General features: G+C 34.2%; 1 protein-coding gene across 4 annotated transcripts in view; it reads right to left on the reverse strand.

Moving 5' to 3' along the window:
• USP15 (ubiquitin specific peptidase 15) overlaps nucleotides 1-21,811 on the reverse strand; it is a 128,779-nt gene that overhangs the window by 93,472 nt on the left and 13,496 nt on the right. For all 4 annotated transcript variants that reach the window (XR_004301357.1, XM_032421132.1, XM_032421131.1 and 1 more), the window contains exons 2-3: nucleotides 15,459-15,586; nucleotides 5,810-5,940 (exon numbers count right to left, since the gene is read on the reverse strand). Coding sequence is in view for 3 of the 4 variants with exons in the window: in XM_032421132.1 (XP_032277023.1) it covers nucleotides 5,810-5,940; nucleotides 15,459-15,586 (259 nt within the window). In the remaining variant the exon portion in view is untranslated. The remainder of the gene's footprint in view (nucleotides 1-5,809; nucleotides 5,941-15,458; nucleotides 15,587-21,811) is intronic.

The raw sequence follows: 21,811 nt of genomic DNA on the forward strand, positions 1-21,811 counted from the left end.
TTTCTTCTTTTCTAATATATACATTTAAGCTATCACATTCCTTGTAAGAATGGCTTTAGTCACTTTTATATCGTATTGTTATCATTGTTTAAAACGTTTAATTTTACTTTGTATTTCTTCTTTGACCTAAGGATTACTTTAGAAGTATATTATTCCATTTCTAGATAGCTAGGAGACAATCTTGTTACCTTGTTGTTACTGACTTCTAAATTCCACTGGGGACAGAAAATACACTGAATAATTTCTATCATTAGAAATATAGTGGAATCTTCTTGATGGCCCAGCAAATGGTCGATTTTGGTAAAAATTCCACTTAAGAAGAATTTGTATTCTGCATTTACTAAGTGCAATGTATGTCAATTAGGTTATGCTGTTTAATCATGTTGTTCAAATCTGCTTCCAAGCTCAATCATGTGGTTGTTGGCAGTCCTCAGATTCTCTCCAGCTGTTGGCAGAGAATTTAGCTCCTCATTATGTGAGTGCCTCTATAGGCTGCCTATAGGCAATAAGTCACAGTCCCTCCCCACAACATGTAAAATACATTCACTCCCTGCAAAGTCCCCTTAGTATCATCCCATTATTACATCAACTCCAAGTCAGAAACTTGTCATTTATATCAGATCCAGGTGCAGATAAGGATCCTTAGGTATAGTTTCTTAAGCATCTTGAGTATAGTTCCTCTTTATCTATAATTCTGTGAACTTCAAGGTAAGTTTTCTGCCCCACATACACCCAAAATAAAATGGTGGGGCATGCAGACGATAATTTTTTTTAGATATTCCTGTTAAAAGGAGCCCAGGGGAAAGAGGAACAAAGGAGTCAATGGTCCATAGAAATTCTGAAATCCACCTGGGCAAATACTTAAAGTTCCTTGATTAGGACCTATTCTGCCCTTACCTGAAAATGAGTCTTCACAACACTTGATTCTGCTTCCTGGGTCATAATTTTTCTTAAAAGTTAGCACATGTTTGCAGTTGAGTAAATAGTCTGACTCCTGCTTGTAGGAGTCTAGGAGACTTCTTTGATTTTACACTGTCTCTGTAGTCCAAGATGGTAGTGCTTCTTGAAAACATCATAGGTCTCCAGTGGATATCACTGGAGTCTCATTCCATTAGACAAAAATCACATCCACAAATGTCCTCTAGATATGTCCTATCTTGGGTTTATGCTGAGAAGACTGAAGGGCAACGCTCTTAAGCTTCTTAGAAGCCCTAGAGTTCTTAGAAGCAACATATTGAAAGGTAGTGTAAAGTATACCCTGAAATTCTTTAAAGGGTTTTTTGTCTGAACAGTATTGTGAGGCACCACGTTTGATTTTTCTGAGGTCTTGAAGAATTTTACAGTCGTACCTGTGGCTTTTTTTGGTCATGCTTTCCTGACAGTGCCTTGAGTTTCATCTTTGCTTGGGAACATATCATAGTTTCAGCATTGTCTGTCATCTGGAGGGGCCAGAAATCCTCAAAACTAGTAAGTCTTGGCTCCTTTTTAACAGCCCTTTCTTTAGTTTCTCTCTTCCCTTCTTACATCCGATTATATGCAGGCACAAGAAAAACCAGGCAGTTCTGGCAGATCATTCAGCTTACCAGATATATTTTCTACCTTTCAATTTACTGCAGTTGACATGTTGCTAAACTTTCTGCTACCTTATAACAAAGATCACTTTCTTACGGGTTCCTATAAGATTTTCTTCACTTTCCTGTAAGTCCTCACTGGCAGCCTCCTTAAAGTCTAAAATTCTACTAACAATTTATTCAAGGCACCTTAGGCTTTCATTAATACTCTTGCAGGTTCTTACAGCTTCTACTCCCTGCCTGGTTCCAAAGCCACCACCACAGTTCAAATCTTGTAAAGGCAGCACACTATTTCCAGGTACCAAATTAGTTATCAGTTTTCTGTTGCTGTATACTAAATCACCCCCAAACTCAGAGCGACTTAACAGAGTAAACATTATTTTACATAGTTCCTGAGGGTCAAGAATCTGGAGCAGCTTAGCTGGGTTGTTCTGGCTTGGGGTCTCCTGAACTGTCAAGCTGTGCGCTGGGGCTTCAATTATCTGAAAGCTGAATGAGACTGGAGGATTCATTTCCAAGCTCACTCACATGGTTGTTAGCAGGCCTCCATTTCTCTCTACTGGTCAGAGATCTCAGTTCCTTACCATGTGAGCCCCGCTACAGGCTGCCTGAGTACGCAGTTGAAGTCCCCAGACTGAGAAATGAGAGAGAGCAAGAGGGCGTGTGCACCCAAGTGTGAGCCAAGGTGTCTTTTATAATCTGATCTCTTCTATTTTAATGAGGTACAACTGACATATAACATATTAGTTTCAGGTGTAAAACATAATGATTCAATATTTGTCTATGTTCTGAAATGATCACCACAATAGGTTTAGTTAACGTCCACCATCCTATTACAAATTTTTTTTTCTTGTGATGAGAACATTTAAGATCTACTCTTACTCTCTTAGCAACTTTCAAAAATGCAAGACAGTATTATTAACTATAATCACCATGCTATATATTTACACCCCCAAGACTTACCTATTTTATAACTGGAAGTTTGTACCTTTTAACTCCCTTGACCCTAAAATCTAATCTTGAAAGTGATATACCTACTATAACTTCTGCTATACGTTGCTGGCCACAGGTGACTACCCAAGGAATAGCTCACTGGAGGTTACCAAGGAGGCTACTATCTTAAATTATATGCAAATATTACATATTTTAAATTTATGCATATATTCATCTCAATAAGAAATTACTACCATTTTAAATAGTCTGCCTTAACGCATTTATTCACAATATTTACTGCTGTCAATCTACATTTTCTCCTGTGTCTCCAAGCTTCCATATGGAATAATTTCCTTCCATTCTAAAGACTGTTTTGTATTTCCTTTAGTGCAGTTCTGCTAGTAACAAATTCTATCAATTTGTTTATCTGAAAATAGCTTTTTTCACCACCTGAAGGATCCTTTTCTGAAGAATCCTTTCCTTGCTTATAGCATTCTAAGTTGGCAGTTACTTTTCTTTCATTATGTTGAAGATGGTTGGTTATTTTTCAGCTTTCATTTCTCTTGAGAAATCATTTCTTTGTTTATTCTTACTTTGAAGGTAATAGACTTTTTTTGGGCTACTATTAGGAATATCTTTTTGCCTTTGCTTTTGAATAATTTTATTGGGTATAGTTTTGTTCGTATTTTTTTTTTAGCACGGGTTTCACAGCATTTTTTTTTTTTTAAGATTTTATTTATTTATTTGACAGAGACACAGCGAGAGAGGGAACACAAGCAGGGGAAGAGGGAGAAGCAGGCTTCCCGCTGAGTAGGGAGCCCGATGTGGGGCTCAATCCCAGGACCCTGGGATCATGACCTGAGCCGAAGGCAGACACTTAACGACTGAGCCACCCAGGTGCTCCTCCACAGCATTTCTTGATTCTATATAGCATGTCACCTTTCATCAGTTTTAGAAAATTCTCAGCTATTAACTCCAGTGTTATTTCTACCCTATTCTGACTTTCCTCTCCTTCTAAGAGCCCACTTATATGTATATTAAAATTATGCACTGTGCTCCAAGTGTCTTTGCTTATTTCTATGCATTCCATCCTTCAGTCTCTCTAAGTTTTAGTCTGTATATTTTCTACTGACGTTAGTTTACAAATTTTCTCTGTGGCTCTATTTAGTGTTCTAAAACTCAAACACTGAGTATTTACTTCTTAATTTTTTCATATTATTTTAGAATTATAGAATTATATTTGGATCTTAATAGTTCTGGAATTATATTTGGTTCTTAACAGTTCTGTCCTTTGACTGTCTTATTTTTTTAAAGATAATAAGCACAGTATTTTAAAGTTTCTGTCTGGTAACTCCACTATCTGGATTCCTTATGGGTCTGTTTCTACTGTCTATTGTTTCTCTTGGATTTTGGTTCCACTGTATTTCTTGTTCATTTATGTTTATTTTTGCCCGTTTTGTTGTTGTTTTAACTGAGTGCCTGACACTATAAGCAAAATATTTTAGAGATTTGAGGCCCAGGGAGATGGTTAACTACTTTGTTTCTGCATGACATCTACCAATCCTAGGTTCCTCAATTCAATCAGAGATTAGTAAAATTCAAAGTTGGGCTTCAGACCCTTAAAAAAACGTCATTCTTTAAGTAAATTTCATTGTCATAAGAGTCACATGGGGGCAAAGTAAAGGTGGAAATTCCCAGACTTACTAATTTAATTTTGGAGGAAGACACATCTTAATAAAAACTCTGGTTAATTTTATGCACACTAAAGCTTAAATATTATCTTACAGGTTGAATAAATTCAAACTATCTTATTAAAAATAAATGGATGGCCTCCTAACAGAGAAACTTTTTTTCTCTCTACCTGTATGAAATTTTCATGATTTTTATTTATTTACTTATTTATTTATTTTAATTTGCTATTAGACACAGATTTTAAGAAATTCCAAAACAGCCTCTTTCAAAAAGTAATGCCAATGAAGTTATTAGTTGGTCTGCTTACCATACCAAATACTTGTATTGTATAATATGCTACCTTTATTAAGAAAAAAGATAAGTTTATCATTAAAGTTAAAGTAACACAGGTTAGCATATTTGAAGATATTCCAGGCACAGATTTTCCTTTAACCCAGGAATAACTTCTTCTTCTAAACAGTTTTAGAGCTAAACAATCTACCCTTCAATTGATCAAAACACTCAATTCTCTAGCAAATATAGATAAAACAACAGGTCATTTTATGTGTATAAGGCTAGAATTCCTAAAAGACAGAAATCCTAATTTTGAAATAGCTATAAGAGAAGGCTGAGTGAAGTTAAGGGTCAAAACTAAAATGAACTAGGGCGCCTGCATGGCTCAGTTGGTTAAGCATCTGCCTTCGGCTCAGGCCACGATCCCAGGGTCCTGGGATCGAGTCCAGTATTAGGCTCCCTACTCAGCGGGGAGTCTGCTTCTCCTTCTCCCTCTGCCCTTCCCCCCTGCTCGTGTTCTCTTTCTCACTCTCTCTCAAATAAATAAATCTTAAAAAAAAAAACTAAACTGAACTAAACCAAAGGTACATTCACATTCTATTTAGAAAATAGAATTTAATTCTATACCTAAACCACCAATATATACAAATTGTTAATATAGCTACTCTGTAGCATCAGTTCCAAATAAATCCATGTATGGTTTGGTCTACTAGGTTTGTACCCTTGTGTTACAGAATTTGGCTTTTTAATTGTTTCTGTGTGGAAAAAACCAACACAGATAAATAATTATATGCTCAGAGATTCCGGTCCCCAAACACTTCCTTCTTTCCCCTTCCCCGCCTGATACACTAACAAATACTTACATAAGATTGACAGATCTACTTTAAACATTTGGTATTCTGCTATGATGACAAGATCCTCACTTTTTAGTAACTTTTTAGTTCCAAAAAGTAAAGATAATGGATCATTTTTAATGTTTCTAGGCTTTAATTGTAAAACTTGTAGCACAGTGATTAAGAAAACAGGTTGCCTAAGTTTCTAAATTGAAACTTTCTCTACCTCTGTCTTTATTTCCTTATCTACAATGAAGATAGTACCTACCCTATAGTTTCCTGTGAGGATTAAATTATTAATAATGTATAATTTGCTTATAACAGTGACTAGCAAATAGTAAATCCTCTATAGGTATTAGCTGTTGTTATTATTATACAGTGTAAAAGTAACATTTTGATGGTCTTTTTCTCCTAGATAACTGATTAGGCCTCATAAGGCATTAAATTAACAATAAAATGTGAACTGTTCAAGAAAAATATTTTTATTCACTTATTCTAAATATGTACCTTTCGTGCTATTGGTTCCTGACCTTCCATCAATGTGTACCAGCTGACAAGTTTATTCCAGCCCTCAGTTGGCAATAGTATGTAATCCAATTCATCAATAAGATGTTCCTTAAGTGACTGGGCATCACCATCTGCAAAAGAAAAAAGTAAACTCAATAAATAAAAAGAAACCATAGTACATATATCTAAATACCTTAGTGTAAATATCGTAAGTTACTTAAACTCATAGAGACTGATTTAAGAATTTAAATGAGTTCTGAAGAAAGCTCTGAAGAAGTTCACATATAAATCTACATATTCCAAAATAAACTGTTGCTTTAAAAAGATTCAATGTGTACCAGTAGTCAAAGAACAGTGTTTAAAGACACAATTTTTATTAAGCTCTTAAAATAACAAGGGATCTGAAAGAAGTGTGTTTCCCAAATATTTAAAGTAGGAGATCCCTCACAAGGTAACAGTGGTCATTCTAGTATTAGCTGATGAAGGAAATTCAGACACAAATTGATAACCTTTTACAATGACTCCAAAGCACATGGGCTGGGAACCATGATGGAAATCACAAAAGCGTGTCTTATGAAACAAATCATTATTCCAGAAGGCCCACGATCTCGATTCCTCCCAAAATCTCGAGTGGAGGTAGTTGTTCAGATGTGGTTCTAATTCTATGATCATTTTCAAAATTCTGGTTAAACTAAAAATTTAGTGCAGGGCAGGCCAGACATCTAGAAGCAATACCATGAGTTATACCTACATGACAGTCCTAATCTGAGACTCATTTATTATTATCTGGTCCTTTTACCTGAATTTCCAAAGTACAGAAACAGATACAGTTCATCGAGTTATATACAACATAAAGAAGATTTTCTCAATTTGAGCCAGTCTTAAATTAACAAACATGGGAAGCAAAATTGTTCTCAGTAGCATCTCAATAATGAGAACACACTATTCTTAATTAGACGTAACAATATAAATCAAGAAGCAGGAAAAATTCTGAAAGGATTGAGATAAAGTTATTTATTCCATCTAGGATCAATCAATGGTCACAGAATTACCTACTTTTTTTTTTTTTTAAGATTTTATTTATTCATTTGAGAGAAAGAGAGAGCACGAGCATAAGCACAAGCAGGGGGAGAAGCAGAGGGAGAGGGAGAAGCAGACTCCCCGCTGAGCTGGGAGCCTGACATGGGGCTCAATCCCAGGACCTGGAGATCATGACCTGAGCCAAAGGCAGATGCTTAACTATCTGAGCCACCTAGGCACCCCAAATTACACTAAACTTTGAACAGAGCAGAAATGATAAACTCTGAATTGTATAATACAAACTTCAATAGCAAATACAAACCAAGCACTAATTTTTAAGCTCAGTTTTTTTAAACCTTAGTTGTAATTTTAAATTCTTGATGGGGAAATTGATAATTTGGAACATATTTTTAGAGTCTGCTGAAGGTGAAAGAAACTTACATATTCTAAACCCCTATATGCATCATATTCTATGAGACATATTACAGTAAACAACCATAACTTATCTCAGTCAATTCTCAAAACAATCCTATAAGATAGGTATCTCCATTTTAGATTGGAAAATATTTTTAGAGAAACTGAGTAACTTGCCCAAGATCATACATACAGAAAATTGCAGGTACTGTGCAAAGTGTTACTAGAAAACACTGCTATCTCAGGTGACTTTTCAAAACAATATTATGAGGTAGATATCTCCAAATTAATTAGTAAACAGATTCAGGTATTAATTAACTTGCCGAAGGTTACGCATATAGAAGACTGTAGAAACTGGATTCAAATACAAATTGGTTTACTCTAACATCCATTTTCTTCCTACTATTAACAAACAGCCTTGAAGAAAACTTAGAAAAAGAAAGAAGAGTTTAAAAATTAAGACTTTTGGTGGCGCCTGGGTGGCTCAGTCGTTAAGCGTCTGCCTTCGGCTCAGGTCATGATCCCAGGGTCCTGGGATCGAGCCCCGCATCGGGCTCCCTGCTCCGCGGGGAGCCTGCTTCTCCCTCTCCCACTCCCCCTGCTTGTGTTCCCTCTCTCGCTGTGTCTGTCTCTGTCAAATAAATAAATAAAATCTTTAAAAAAATAAATAAATAAATAAAAATTAAGACTTTTATGCTGTTTTCCACAATAATTTAAGAGTATGGGTAAATGATTTTATTATGTATCAGAATCCAATAGTAATTTTATATCTAACGGACAAAATAAAACAATCAATTTATTTTTGAGAGAATACCCCTAAGCTAAACACAGAAGAGCTGATTATTTGTTACTTCTGCATTTATTGATACATAAATGATATACAATAAACTGCACATATTTAAAGTGAACTATTTGTTAAGTTCTGACAGAGCAATACAAGTGTGAAAACATCACCACAACCAAAATGATGAATATATCCATCCCCCTCAAAGGTTTCCTAGCAGTCCTTAGTAATCTCTCCTTCCTGTCCATTCAGGTCTACTGTCCTATCCCCAGAAAATCACGTATCTGTATTTTGCAACTATAGACTAATGTGAATTTTGTAGAATTATATATGAAAATTATGTCTGGATGAATGGATAAAGAAGATGGGACACACACACACACTGGAATATTACATAGCCATCAAAAAATGAAATAGTGCCATTTCCAATGATGTGGATGGAACTAGAGGGTATTATGCTAGGTGAAATAAGTCAGTCAGAGAAAGACAATTATCATATGATCTCACTGACACGTGGAATTTAAGAAACAAAGGATCATAGGGGAAGAGAGAAAAAATGAAACAAGATGAAACCAGAGAGGGAGACAAACCATAAGACACTCTTAATCTCAGGAAACAAACTGAGTGTTGCCGGAGTGGTGGGGGGTGGGAGGGATGGGGTGGCTGGGTGATAGACATTGGGGAGGGTATGTGCTATGGTGAGCACTGTGAATTCTGTAAGACTGATGAATCACAGGCCTGTACCTCTGAAACCAATAATACATTATATGTTAATTAATTGAGTTTAAATAAAATGTTTTTAAAAAATAAAATAAAATCTAATTTGTCTACAAAAAAGAAAATTATTCTGTTTTCTATTACTAAAGGCATTTTCTTTAATCTTATATAAAAATTTGATGCACTGTTTTTGTTTGGCTTCCTTTACACTGCATAATTATCTTGAGAGCCACTGTTGTTTTTACATATCAATACTTCATTCCTTTCAACTGCTATGTAGGATTTCATTATATGAATATACTATAATTTGCTTATCCATTCAGCTACTGATGGGCATTTGGGGTTGCTTCCAATTTTCTCTATTACAAATAACAGTGCTATGAACATTTGTGTGTAAGTATTCGTGTATGGATATACACTCTCATTTCTTTTCGGTAAATATGTAGGAGTGGAATGACTGGTTCCTATAGTAAACTTATGTTTAGCTTTTTGAGAAATTTCCTGATTATTTCATTTCCAAAAACAGTGTATGAAAGCACCACTTGTTTCACATCCTTGTCAACACTTGGTATCGGTCATTCATTTAAATTTTAATCATTTTGATACACATACAGTAGTACTTCATTGTTGCTTTAAGCCTCATTTCTCTAATGACTAATGATGCTATGTATCTTTGCAGTTTTTGAAAACTCCATTTTCTTTGGTGAAGCATCTGTTCAAATCTTTTGTCTACATTTTCCACTAGGTTTTACGTTAATATAGTTTTGAGAATTCTTCATTCTGCATACAAGTCTTTTATCAACTAGGCAGTCTGCAAATATTTCCCCCACACCATAGCTTGTTTGTCTTTTAATTCTTTTAACAGTATCATTTATTACTGATCAAACACAATTAACGGCTTAAAGTTCATTCTTTTATCAATTGTGCTTTTTATATCACATTTAAGAAAGCTCCCTAACACAATGTCACAAAGATTTTCTCCCATTTTTTTCCTGTAAGTTTTACAGTTTATATGATCTGTTTTGAGTTTATTTCATATATGATGCCAGATACAGATCAAAATTCAGTTTTGTTTTTTTTTTTTTGCAAACAGATACTTAATGCTCAGGCAGCATTTGTTTAAAAGACTACCCTCTCTCTACTGAAATCCTCTTACATCTTTGCCTAAAATCAATTGACCCTTACCTCACACTACATACAAATATTAAATTAAAATTGATCAAAGTCATAAATATAACAGCTAAAAGTATAAAATTCTTAGAATAAAGCATAGGTATAAATCTTGTATGACCTGGATTAGGTGATACATTCTGACACCACAACCACAAGTAACCAAAGAAAAAATATAAAGTGGACTTAGAACTAAAAACTCCTGTGCTTCAAAGATACCATCAAGAAAGTAAAAGACAATCTACAGAATGGGAGATAATTTTTGGAAATCTTTTATGTCAGATAAGGGGATAGTATCCAGAATATATAAATAACACTTGAAACATAAGAATACAAAGACAAGTAGTCCAATTAAAAAGAACAGGATCAGGGCGCCTGGGTGGCTCAGTCGTTAAGCGTCTGCCTTCAGCTCAGGTCATGATCCCAGGGTCCTGGGATCGATCCCCGCATCAGGCTCCCTGCTCAGCGGGAAGCCTGCTTCTCCCTCTCCCACTCCCTCTGCTTGTGTTCCTGCTCTTGCTCTCTCTCTGTCAAATGAATAAAATCTTTAAAAAATAAATAAATAAAAATAAAAAGAACAGGATCAGAATACACATTTCTCCAAAAAAGGATATATAAGCAGTACAGATAAGATACTTAACATCATTAATCACTAGGGAGATACAAATCAAAGTAACAATGAGGTACCATTTCATATGCAGTAGGATGGCTATAATAAAAGGACAGACAATGTGTTGGCAAGAATATGGAGAAATTGGAACCTTCATATATTGCTGGTGAAAATTTAAAATAGTGCAACTATTTTGGAAAACATTCTGACAATTCCTTAAATAGTTAAATATAGAGTTAGTATCTAACCTAGTAATTGTACATCTAAGTGTGCACCCATGAGAAATAAAAATATGTAACTACACAAAAATTTGTATGTGAAAATGTTCACAGCATCATTAGCCAGAAAGTGAACACAACTCAAATGTCCATAAGTTGATGATGGATAAATTAAATGTGGTGTATCCATACAATGGAAAATTATTCATCCATAAAAAGGAATGAAGTACTGATTCATGCTACATGGATGACACTTGAAAAACTTTGTGTTAGGTTAAAGAATTCAAACGTTAAAGGCTACATACTATATGATTCCATTTAGATGAAATGTCCAAAATAGGTAAATCCAGAGACAGAAAATAGATTAGTGTTTGCTGAGGGTTGGGGGTTTTAAGAGGGGATAAGGAGTGACTGCCTAATGGTACAAAGTTTCTTTCTGGTGTGATGAAAATATTGTGGTGATGGCTGTACAACTTTGTGAATATACTAAAAACCACTGAATTGTACAATTTAAAAGGATAAATTTTATGATAGGTAGGTAAATTCAATCTCAATTTTTTTTCTATCTCAATTTTTTAGACACCTACTAGAAATGTAATTTGAAACTGTGTTGAATCTATAGTTTGAGGGGGGAAATTTAACAATATTGAGTCTTCAGATCCACCAACAGGATCCCTCTCTTTATTTAGGTTTTAATTTCTATCAGCAATGTCTTCTAGTTTTCAGTGTATAGGTCTTACACATATTTTGTCAGATTTATCCATATTTTATATTTTTTGATGTTACCATAAAATGTATTTTTAAAATTTCTATTCATGCTAGTTCGTTGTTAGCATATAAAAAACAATTGGGTTTTTAAATAATGATCTTATATCCCATAAAACAATCTCATTTATTAGTCCTTGGAAACTTTTTTTTTTTTTAAGATTTTATTTATTTGAGTGAGAGTGAGTGTGAGAGAGAGGAAGAGAGTACACAAGCAGCGGGTAGGGGCAGAAGGAGAGGGAGAATCAGATTCCTCCTGTTCAGGAGGGAGCCGGACGCAGGGCCTGATCCCAGAACCCTGAGATCATGACCTGAGCCGAAGGCAGACGCTTAACTGACCAAGCCACCCAGGCGCCCCTAGAAGCTTTTTTTTTTTTTTTGTAGATTCAATCTAATTTTCTACATGGACATAGCTGTCTATGAATAAAGCAGATTTATTACTTCTTCCTATACAATCTGTATGCTTTTTATCTCTTCTTCTTGCCTACTGCATTGGGTAGAACACCTCCAGTAATGCCAGCTGAAGAGCTGAGTGGACACCCTTGCCTTTTTCATGTCACCTGCAGGTTTTTCATAGATGCCCATTATGAAGATAAGGACGTTTCTTTCTATTTTACTCTTTTATCTTACATGATATGTTACCTTTTAAATATATATTTCTATATGACATATATATCCTTTTCATTGTTGGACTTGATTTACTAAACTTCTTTTCAGACAAGATATTGGTCTAGTGTTTTCTTAAAATGTCTCTGTAAGATTTTGGTATCAAGGTAATGATGGTTTCACAGCATGAGTTGGGAAATACTATCTCCCAATTTTCTGGAAGAGTTTTGTAAAACAGGTATTACTTCTCCCTTAAATATTTGGTGGAATTCACCAGTGGCACTATTTGGATCTGATGATGTTTTTTTGTGTGAAAAATGTTAAACAATTTCTGTACTTGACACAGGGCTACTCAGGCAATCTATTCTTTTGGAATGAGCTTTGGTAGTTTTCATCTAATTTACTGAATTTAATGGCATAAAGTTCATAATATTCCTTTATTGTCTTCTTAATATTTGTGGATTCCATACTGATATTATGTCTCTCATGTTCCTGATACTGGTAATTGTGTCTTTCCTCTTTTTCTTGTGACCAAACTAGACATGGATCAATTTTATTGTTTTCACAAAGAACCAGTTTATATTTTCTTTTTTATAACCAACACATCATATTATATTCATTTTGAGTAGAGCCAGCTTTTGGGTTCATTGATTTTCTCTATTTTTCTCTTCTCTAATTTCTGTTCTGAACTTATTTTTCTTCTTTCTTCTTTCCTTTCTTCTGTTTACTTTAGGTTTAATTTGTTCTTTCTTAGTTTCTTAAAAACCAACATCACTGATTTGAGACTCTCATTTTATTTATATACTCATATATTATATAATTATATAATAGAGCCACTGCAGCTTTTTTTTGATTAGTATTAGCACATGTATTACTTTTCTATTTGCTGCATAACAAACTAATGCAGGGGCTAACAATACCTTAAAAAAAGAGATTTATTTATTTATTTATTTATTTATTTAGAGAGTTGTGGGTGGCAGATGAGAGGGAGAGAGTGTCTTAAGCAGACTCTGCGCTGAGTGTAGGAACCCAACACGGGGCTTGATCTCACAACCCTGAGATCACAACCTGAGCCGAAACCTCGAGTCAAACGCTTAGCCAACTGTACCACCCAGGCACCCTGAAAACAATACTTATTTACAATCTCACAATTTTATGGGTTACAAGTTCAGGTGGGCTCAACTGGATCCTCTACTTAGGGCTCATAAGCAGAAATCAAGATGTCAGATGGGATGATCTCCTATCTAAAGACTCTGGGGAAGAATCTGCTTCCTAGTCCATTCAGATTGTTGGCAGAATTCAGTTTTTCATGGTGCCAGGTCTGAGATGGTCTGTTTCCTTGCTGGCTGTGGGCCATGTCTCTTTCTGTTCCTAGAGGATGCCTACCTTCCTTGTCACAAGGCCTCTTCCATTGTCAGACCAGCAGCGATGCACTAAGTACTTCTCATGCTTTAAATCTCTGACTTCTGCCACCAGCTAGAAAACAGTCTGCTTTTAAAGGGCATTTGTGATTAGATTAAAACCACTGGAATAATCTCCCTTTGCCATACAACATAAATAATCATGGGAATGATATCTCATCCTATTCACAGGCTCTACCCATATTCAAAGGGGGAGATGATTATAAAGAAAGACAGTCACTGGGAGTCAGTCTTAGAATTCTGCTTACCATAACATGGCATACCTTTTTCAATTTCTTTTAATCCATTTGTATCTTTATATTAAAAGGGGGGCTTTCTTGTAGACAGTGCATAGTTATGTCTTTTTATTTAAGATTTTATTTATTTGCCAGCAAGAGAGAGAGAGGGAGCATGCACAAGCAGAAGGAGCGGCAGGCAGAAGGAGAAGCAGGCTCCCTGCTGAGCAAGGAGCCCAGTGCAGAACTCGATCCCAGGACCCTGGGATCATGACCTGAGCTGAAGGCAGACGCTTAACCAACTGAGCCACCCAGGCATCCCCATAGTTATGTCTTATTTTTTATCCAATATCTACCTCTAATTGGGGTTATTACATTTAATGTGATTATTCATAAAGAATAATCTAAATCTACCATCTTGCTCTTTTGTATTTGTTTCATTTGTTCATTTTTTCTACTTAAACATTTTTTTTAAACACTGACATTTCTCCTCATTATGTGTCATATTCTTCTGCTTCTTTGCATGCCAGGTAATATTTGGTTGGATCTGAGACATTACAAATTTTATCTTGTTGATTGGATGCTGGATATTTTTGTATCCCTCAAAGTATTTTTGCATTTTGTTCTAAGATGTAAAGTTTGACACTTTCAGATTAGAAGGATAGAAGGATTAATTTTGCCCAATTACAGTGGCAAAACTGTTCTCAGTAGTATACTCCATGAATTATAAGGTTTTCCACTCTAACTGCTATGAACACGTTATTCTTGGTCCTAAATTAGCCCCAATGACTGTTCCCTCTAATTCTTTTGGGTGGTTCTTCCCCTGGCCTTGGGCAGCCCCCTCACATACATGAGCTTGATCAACACTCACCTGAAGACTTGAGAGAGACCCTCTGTATATCTCTAGGTGTCTCTCTGTCTCCTCTGTCTCTTTTTGCTGGTCATTCCTATCTGTACTCTGCCCTGAAAACTCTGGTGGCGGGGTCTACCTGGATTCCAAACTCTTTCCTCACTGAGGGAGATTGCCAGGCTCTACAATGGGTTTCCTCTTCTGTGCCTTGTCTTGAACATTCTATCAATGCAGTAAGCTGAGGCAATCATACAGCTTACCTCGTTTCCTATCTCTCAAGGATCACTATTCTTTGTTGCCTGATATCCAATGTTTTGAGAACAGTTATTTTATATATTCTGTCAAGGTTTTAGTATGCTCAGGTGGAAGAGTAAATCTAGTCCCTCTTACTCCATCTTGGCCAGAAATGGAAGTTCTGGTACTTATGTTTTATTCTCTTCAAGTGTAATGAGAGGTATAGAAGACTGGTAAGTAGTGAGGGTTGTAGAAGACTGCTGCAAAATTCCAAGAATGTAAACATATATCAATGCTCCGCAACTTAAAAAGAAAGTCATGTGTCCATTAGGAAAAACAGTAACAATACAGCATTTCCCCCAAATAATAAGATAGTGCTTTCTGACATTCTTCACTTAAAGGGTTAAACAATAATAAACCTTTCTTACATGATAAATGAAAAAATTTGTCATGATACAGAGTAATAACTAATTATGACAGAATAATCTGAGTTCATTAGGTCAAATCTATAATACAAAGAAAATTTTCTAATTTATTTACATTAACATTTTCCCTATTACATAATTGACTATAATATATTCAAATGAACACATTTACAACCTGACTGAAGAAAGGAAATAATGACCTTTGAGAAGTCCAGAGTTATCAATGGGTCCAGGATATACATTTTGATCTCCCATCTGGTATTTGTCCCAACTGTCAAAGCCAACATATTTTTTCCACTGTTTGAACCAGCGACTATCGACTAGGTACCTAAAAAAAGAAAAGAAATCAGTAAAGGAAAATACCTGTAACGATAGGAATAGCAGAGAAGCTATCTATTTTTGATATTTCATTTTATATTATAGTACATGCCTACTTCAAAGGATTATTGAGAATAACTGTAATGTGACTTACAATCTAGAAAAAAAAATTTCACTTATACAGTGTTATTTCTATTGTTCTATAAATACGTACTAATGAAGACAAGTATTGACATACACATTAAAAAAAAAAATCCTTAACAGTACCTCTTAGAAAATGCAATAGCTATTCCATAAAATATTTGACAACTGAACAAAAATTCAAATGGGAATTATATGAATCAAAACAAAATTTTAAAGTACAACATGGCAAAATATAAAGAAATACCAAAATGGTTCTTTTGCAAAAAAACTTACAAAGACAGTAGGTTTATTTTATATATTTTACTCTCTCTTTCTGGGGATAAGGAAAGTGGATTATTAAAGGTTTGCAAGACCAATTATAATAATTGTAATAATAAATTTTTAAAAACTTTAGTTAGCTTCTTTACCAACAAAAATTAATAACAACAATACTGCCTCCACCTATTTCTCATAAAATCTGCTGGGGCAGGCAGGATAGATTTTTTTTTGATTGGTTTCAAAAGTGTGGTACACCAAGCACTGTAAGCATTACTGAAACTATATTCATCTTATTTTCAAGTACCTACGAACTGGCTTCTCATCAGATGACCAGTGACAGAAAAAGTAAAATAATGGTGCTCTAGTAAAGAAAGCTCATAAACTTAAAAAACTTTACAAATTTATTCTGACTATATTATACCCACTATGAAATACTGCTTTGCCATGGACTCGTAATTATTTTAAATTCTTTTCCAGGAATATTTTCCCATACTTAACCAGGTTCAATCACAAACAAAATCAAAAGTAAAGGTTAACAAGATGTTTAAAAGCCCACATGTGTACTAACATAGGTAATCAAGTGTTTTTGGAGACCATTCTAATATATCTGTGCTTACTACACACAGCACTAAGTATAGGAATGAAATCCTACAGTTATACAGTTATTTGTTTGAAGCAAAGGCACCAATCTAACAAAATCCCACAATTCCTAGAGAATATTCATCAGCAGTTTAATATCCTTAAAGTGGGTACTGCAGAATTATCTATACACTAGTACTCCAAACCTACTGTCAGGATTATGTAACTGAAATTCAGCCCCCAAATTGTAGAATTTGAGACTTATGAAGAAAAAAAGTTCAGAGACTAAGTCTTAGGAAAACCCTATTTTTAAAATAAAGAGATTAAATCAGCAATAACTTTACATATTAAATAAAGAAAATTATACTTAAGTATTTATCATCCACTAAAAATTTTTTAGACTCCCTCCTGCGATTTAAACAAAATATTCAGACATTTCATTTGCTTTCTTTGCAAATTAATGTCATACTATGTGGCCTTTCCTCTGTTCCATCTATTTTTGTTTTTATCATTATGCCAATTTGATATTATCTTTATTACTTTAACCTTGATTTCTTTTTTAGGGCAAGTTCCCCCAGCTTGGTGTTGTTGCAAATTGCCTTAACTGTTCTTGGCCATTTGTTCTTCCATGTGAATTTTAGAGTCAGTTTATCAAGTCCCACAAAAAATACGATTAAGATTTTGATTGGAATTGTGTTGAATTTATTGATTAACAGTAACACTATAAATAACAATGTGATTTATAAAACTGACATTAAAACTATTTTGGAAATACTATCAAAATTCTATTTATATTTATTTAAAATATATTTCTAAAAGATGGGGTTTTATCTCCCAAAGTATTTAATAAATCCTCTACTGTATGGTAGAGGTTTGCACTGGGTAGTATTCATCTGTTGCTATAATATTTCTAGTTCAACTCTCTTTCCTAGATCTTGAAGTGACTACTTCGTGTATAATGATACTATTATGAGAGGAGACTCTTGTACTTGATGGATATTTATCTGCTTTCAACTGAAAAGACCATCATATTTCTATTACAGGCCACCTATATCTTATTTGTAGAATTTTGTGGTAATGAACCATGAGGGGAAATATAGGAAAAAACAGAAACATCTATTACAGAAATAATATGTAGACTTCTTACGTGTACTCAATAAAGACAACGATATTAAATGAAGTGAACTAAATAAAAAAAGTTTATTTTAAGACATTTACATAGATTTGTTGTAAAAACTCTACCCCTAATCTGTGAATCTGCCAAAACGTAAGAATCTTCAATTTGAACTGGTAAAAGCCTACAACAGAATCAATAGTTCTCAAAGATCACAAGTAAGTGAACAAAGACCCGACTTACACATTCTCAACAGCACTCTTAATCCTTGGTATGCTATTAGGATCCAGATAGGGCCAATTTTATAGCTCTCAAGGTTTTTTGTTTTTGTTTTTTTTAAAATAGCTATAACTATTTGTAAAGACTGATATTTCATGACTTTTATTCTTAGACCTCTAAGAAAGAATAAAAGGCATGAAATAACAATCTTTATAAACAGTTATAACTATGATCGTAAGATGAAGTCTAAAATCCTTAACATCGCCTACCTGGTTTTGCATGATCTATCTACTCCTGCCTGTCTCGTCTCAACTGGTACCATTTTTCTTTACTGAGATGTAACTACAATAACCTTCTTTCAGTTACTAGACACTCCATTTTTGGCCTTATGGCTCCATCTGCCTAGACTATACTCCTATTGCTCCCAACATCTATTTAATTCCTATAATCTTTCAGACAGCCTACATGTCACTTTCTCAGGGAATCCTCCCATAAGCCTTTCCCACTTCCTTTCAAACAGTATGGAAAAGGAGAAATAAGATGGCAAAATCAGGCTACAAGATATCAAGACTGCTTATTAACTTAAAGAAATTACTTTTAATAACAAAATAACTAACATGTGAGCTTTACTCTTGGGCTAGGTGCATATTTCTAAGCACTTTAATATATTGGTTCATTTATTCCTTTAACTACCCAATAATGTAGGTACTATTATAATCATAGGCACTCAGGAATAACTTGACCAAGGTTACAAAGTTAGTGCGAGACCTGTGATTAAAAAATGTGATACTGGCACAGGAAGAAGCAAAAAAGACCAATGAAAACAGCACAAAGAAACAAGAATTGGATTCATGTATATGGGGAACTATGATATACACCAAAAGCATCATTATGAATTAGTGGGAAATGATCTAGCTAAGTATATGGGAAAAAAAATAGAGCTTTACCTCACATATGCAGTCAGTTCTACTCTAATGCTTGTTTTGAAAACTTGAATATGTTAAACATGATTGGTATATTAGGGAACAATAACACAAATTTCAGTACATGCTCAAGCACTACTTGAATCCACAAGCAGGGCCAGGACTAAGGTGAGGCAAACGAGATGCCTAGGAACCCTAACAGGAAGCGCCTCCTTAAATTCTGCCCCCTAAGTGCCTAGCTTGCTTTACTGTAGTCCTAACTGAAACAAACACAAGGTGAATGTAGAAAACTACTCAGCTGTACTGAACCATATAGGAATGCACAAAACACACACACTTCAAACGTTTTAATTTTTAAGAGGGGGAATGCAGAGGAAGAGGGAGAGAGAGAATCTTAAGCAGGCTCTACGCCAGCACAGAGCCAATGTGGGGCTCAATTTCACGACCCTGAGATCATGACCGGAGCCAAAATCAAGAGTCAACTGACTGAGCCACTCAGGCACCCCCAACAATTCAAACATCTTCAAGTGTGTTATGAGTCACACTCCCCACATCTGCTGTTACAACTTCTTGGCAGATTTAAGAAAACTTTCCTTCCACCACTTTGCAATAATTCAAGCTGCAACCCTTTAAATCGTACTTCTTTCTACAAGTTAACTTTATCCTTTTCAAAATAAAATGTCATATTTATTGTGGTAGTTATGTATTTCTTAACCATTTAACATATGTAAAACTGTGCTACCATTTTTATTATGTTTTTAATGTTTCTCTGACAAAGTTTTTTTGAGTGCTGTGTCCCAACCCCATTTTTCCCATATGCCCTGTGTTTTTTATTGCATGATTTTGCATATAACATGGTGGTTTTTAGGAACACATGCTATGTTACAGCAGAACTGTACAAAAATAAGTTATAGTTGGATTAAAAATGTAAATGTGAAAGTAAAAGTACAATTTTTTTAAAAAGATATGAGAAAATCCTCATTACCTTAGAATATACAAGGAGAAAATCCTCATTACCTTAGAATATACAAGAGTTAAGACAAAAAGCAAAAACCTTAAAGATAAAGACTGATAAACTTGCCAAGGTTAAAACGAAAGGCTACCATTCAACAAAGACACCACCAAGTAAAGAGAGAAAATACAGACTAGAGTAGATACATATACTCCAGATAACTGACAAAGGATTAGAATATATGAAGAACTCCTTTAAGTTAATAAATTAAAAAAAAAAATTTAATAGGGAAAAAAAGCAATTCACAGAAGAAAAAATCAGAATGGCCTCTATACATATGAGAAGATGCTAAATCCCATTAGCAATGGGAAAAATACAAACACCATACCATATCATCTCATGAAACTGGTGAACATAAGCATGTGCACATGTGTCAACAATATCAAGTTGTAGAAAAGATGTATAGTAATAGGAACTTGTATACTGCCAAAGGGGGAATAAACTAGAACCTTCACTCGGGATGGTAGTTTGGCAACATAATCTTTTAAGAATAAAGATGTACATGCCATACAATCATGTATTGCCATTGCTAAGTTTTACCCTACAGAAACTCTCGTATATATTTACAAAATTACAACTATAAGAATATATTGTGCAGCATAATTTGTAACAATGAAAAGGTGGAAAAAAACCTAATATCCATTATTCATACCCAAAAATACTACACAAAAATTATAATGAAAAATACAACTACATGCGTTAAGGATAAATCTCAAAACTACAATGTTGAACAAAAAAAAATTGCAAAAGGACACATGTAATATAACATAAATATATAAAGATAACAGATGCACAGTTTAACTACAGAAAATTTAAAAACATGCCACAAACAGTATATACTATTTGCAATCCATGCATATATATTAAAATATATACATAAAATAATTCAATAATTTAATTATAAAACTAAATAAAATAACATATAAATAATTTAAAATTATAATAAAAATCTGTTTCAGGATGGTGGCTCCCTCTGGCAACGGAGGGAAAGTAATGGGATTAGGGAAACATACACAGGGACATTCAACTGTTTTTGTAATATTTTACTTTTTTTAAACTAAGATATGTGTGCATAAATATTTTGTTATACTTTTCTTTATACTCTTCTCTCTTCCTGAAATATTACATTAAATATGATTAATATTTTCTACTTAATATAGGATAATAGTTTATATATACACGGACAAAAATGAAGTGGAGTCAAATGTATAGATTGAATGTTGAGGTCAAAACTGATAAAGTTAAGTGACAGTCAACAAATGAAAAGACATTTCAAGCATAAAAATAAGTAATTATAAATACAACTTAGGTTTTTTTTTTTAAGATTTTATTTATTCGGGGGAGGCGCACAGAGGGGGAAGGAGAGGGACAAGTAGACTCTACACTGTGTGAAGGTCAATGTGAGGCTCAATCCCAGGACCCTGAGATCATAACCTGAGCCGAAACCAAGAGTCCGGCGCTTAACTGACTGAGCCACTCAGGCGCCCCCTTAGGTTTTTTTTTTTAATTGGGATAAAAATATGTATAGCAAAATGTACAAAATGCAGTTTGTTTTACTATGTATTTTTGAAAGAAATTTGTAGGTTTATGTTATCTCTATTTATTTTTTGTCTTATCTCTTCCAAACATGAATTAGCATTAAATTTTAATAAAAAATTTACATAAGCTTTAGAGAATTTTCTTTGGAAAAAGCATGATTTGATTATTTCTAAATTTATCAAATTATGTTTCTGATATATAATAATATATTCATTCTCAAGAAATTATTTCTTTTTGGTAACTAGAGCAACCAGTAAGTAAACCAGAAAAGCAGAAATGATTGTGTGACATCTCAAAAGAAAAAAAAAAGCACATAAAAACCAGAAAGTACAGATTATAACCCTTGATATCAGGGAAGATAATATAAGCAAAACAAAAAATCCTACAATTGACACATATACTGATCTTAAGCTGATTTAAGTCTTAGTATGAAGTATTTACATTATA

Source organism: Phoca vitulina, unplaced genomic scaffold, assembly GCF_004348235.1.
Source record: "Phoca vitulina isolate PV1807 unplaced genomic scaffold, GSC_HSeal_1.0 scaffold23, whole genome shotgun sequence".
Classification (NCBI taxonomy): Eukaryota; Metazoa; Chordata; class Mammalia; order Carnivora; family Phocidae; genus Phoca; species Phoca vitulina.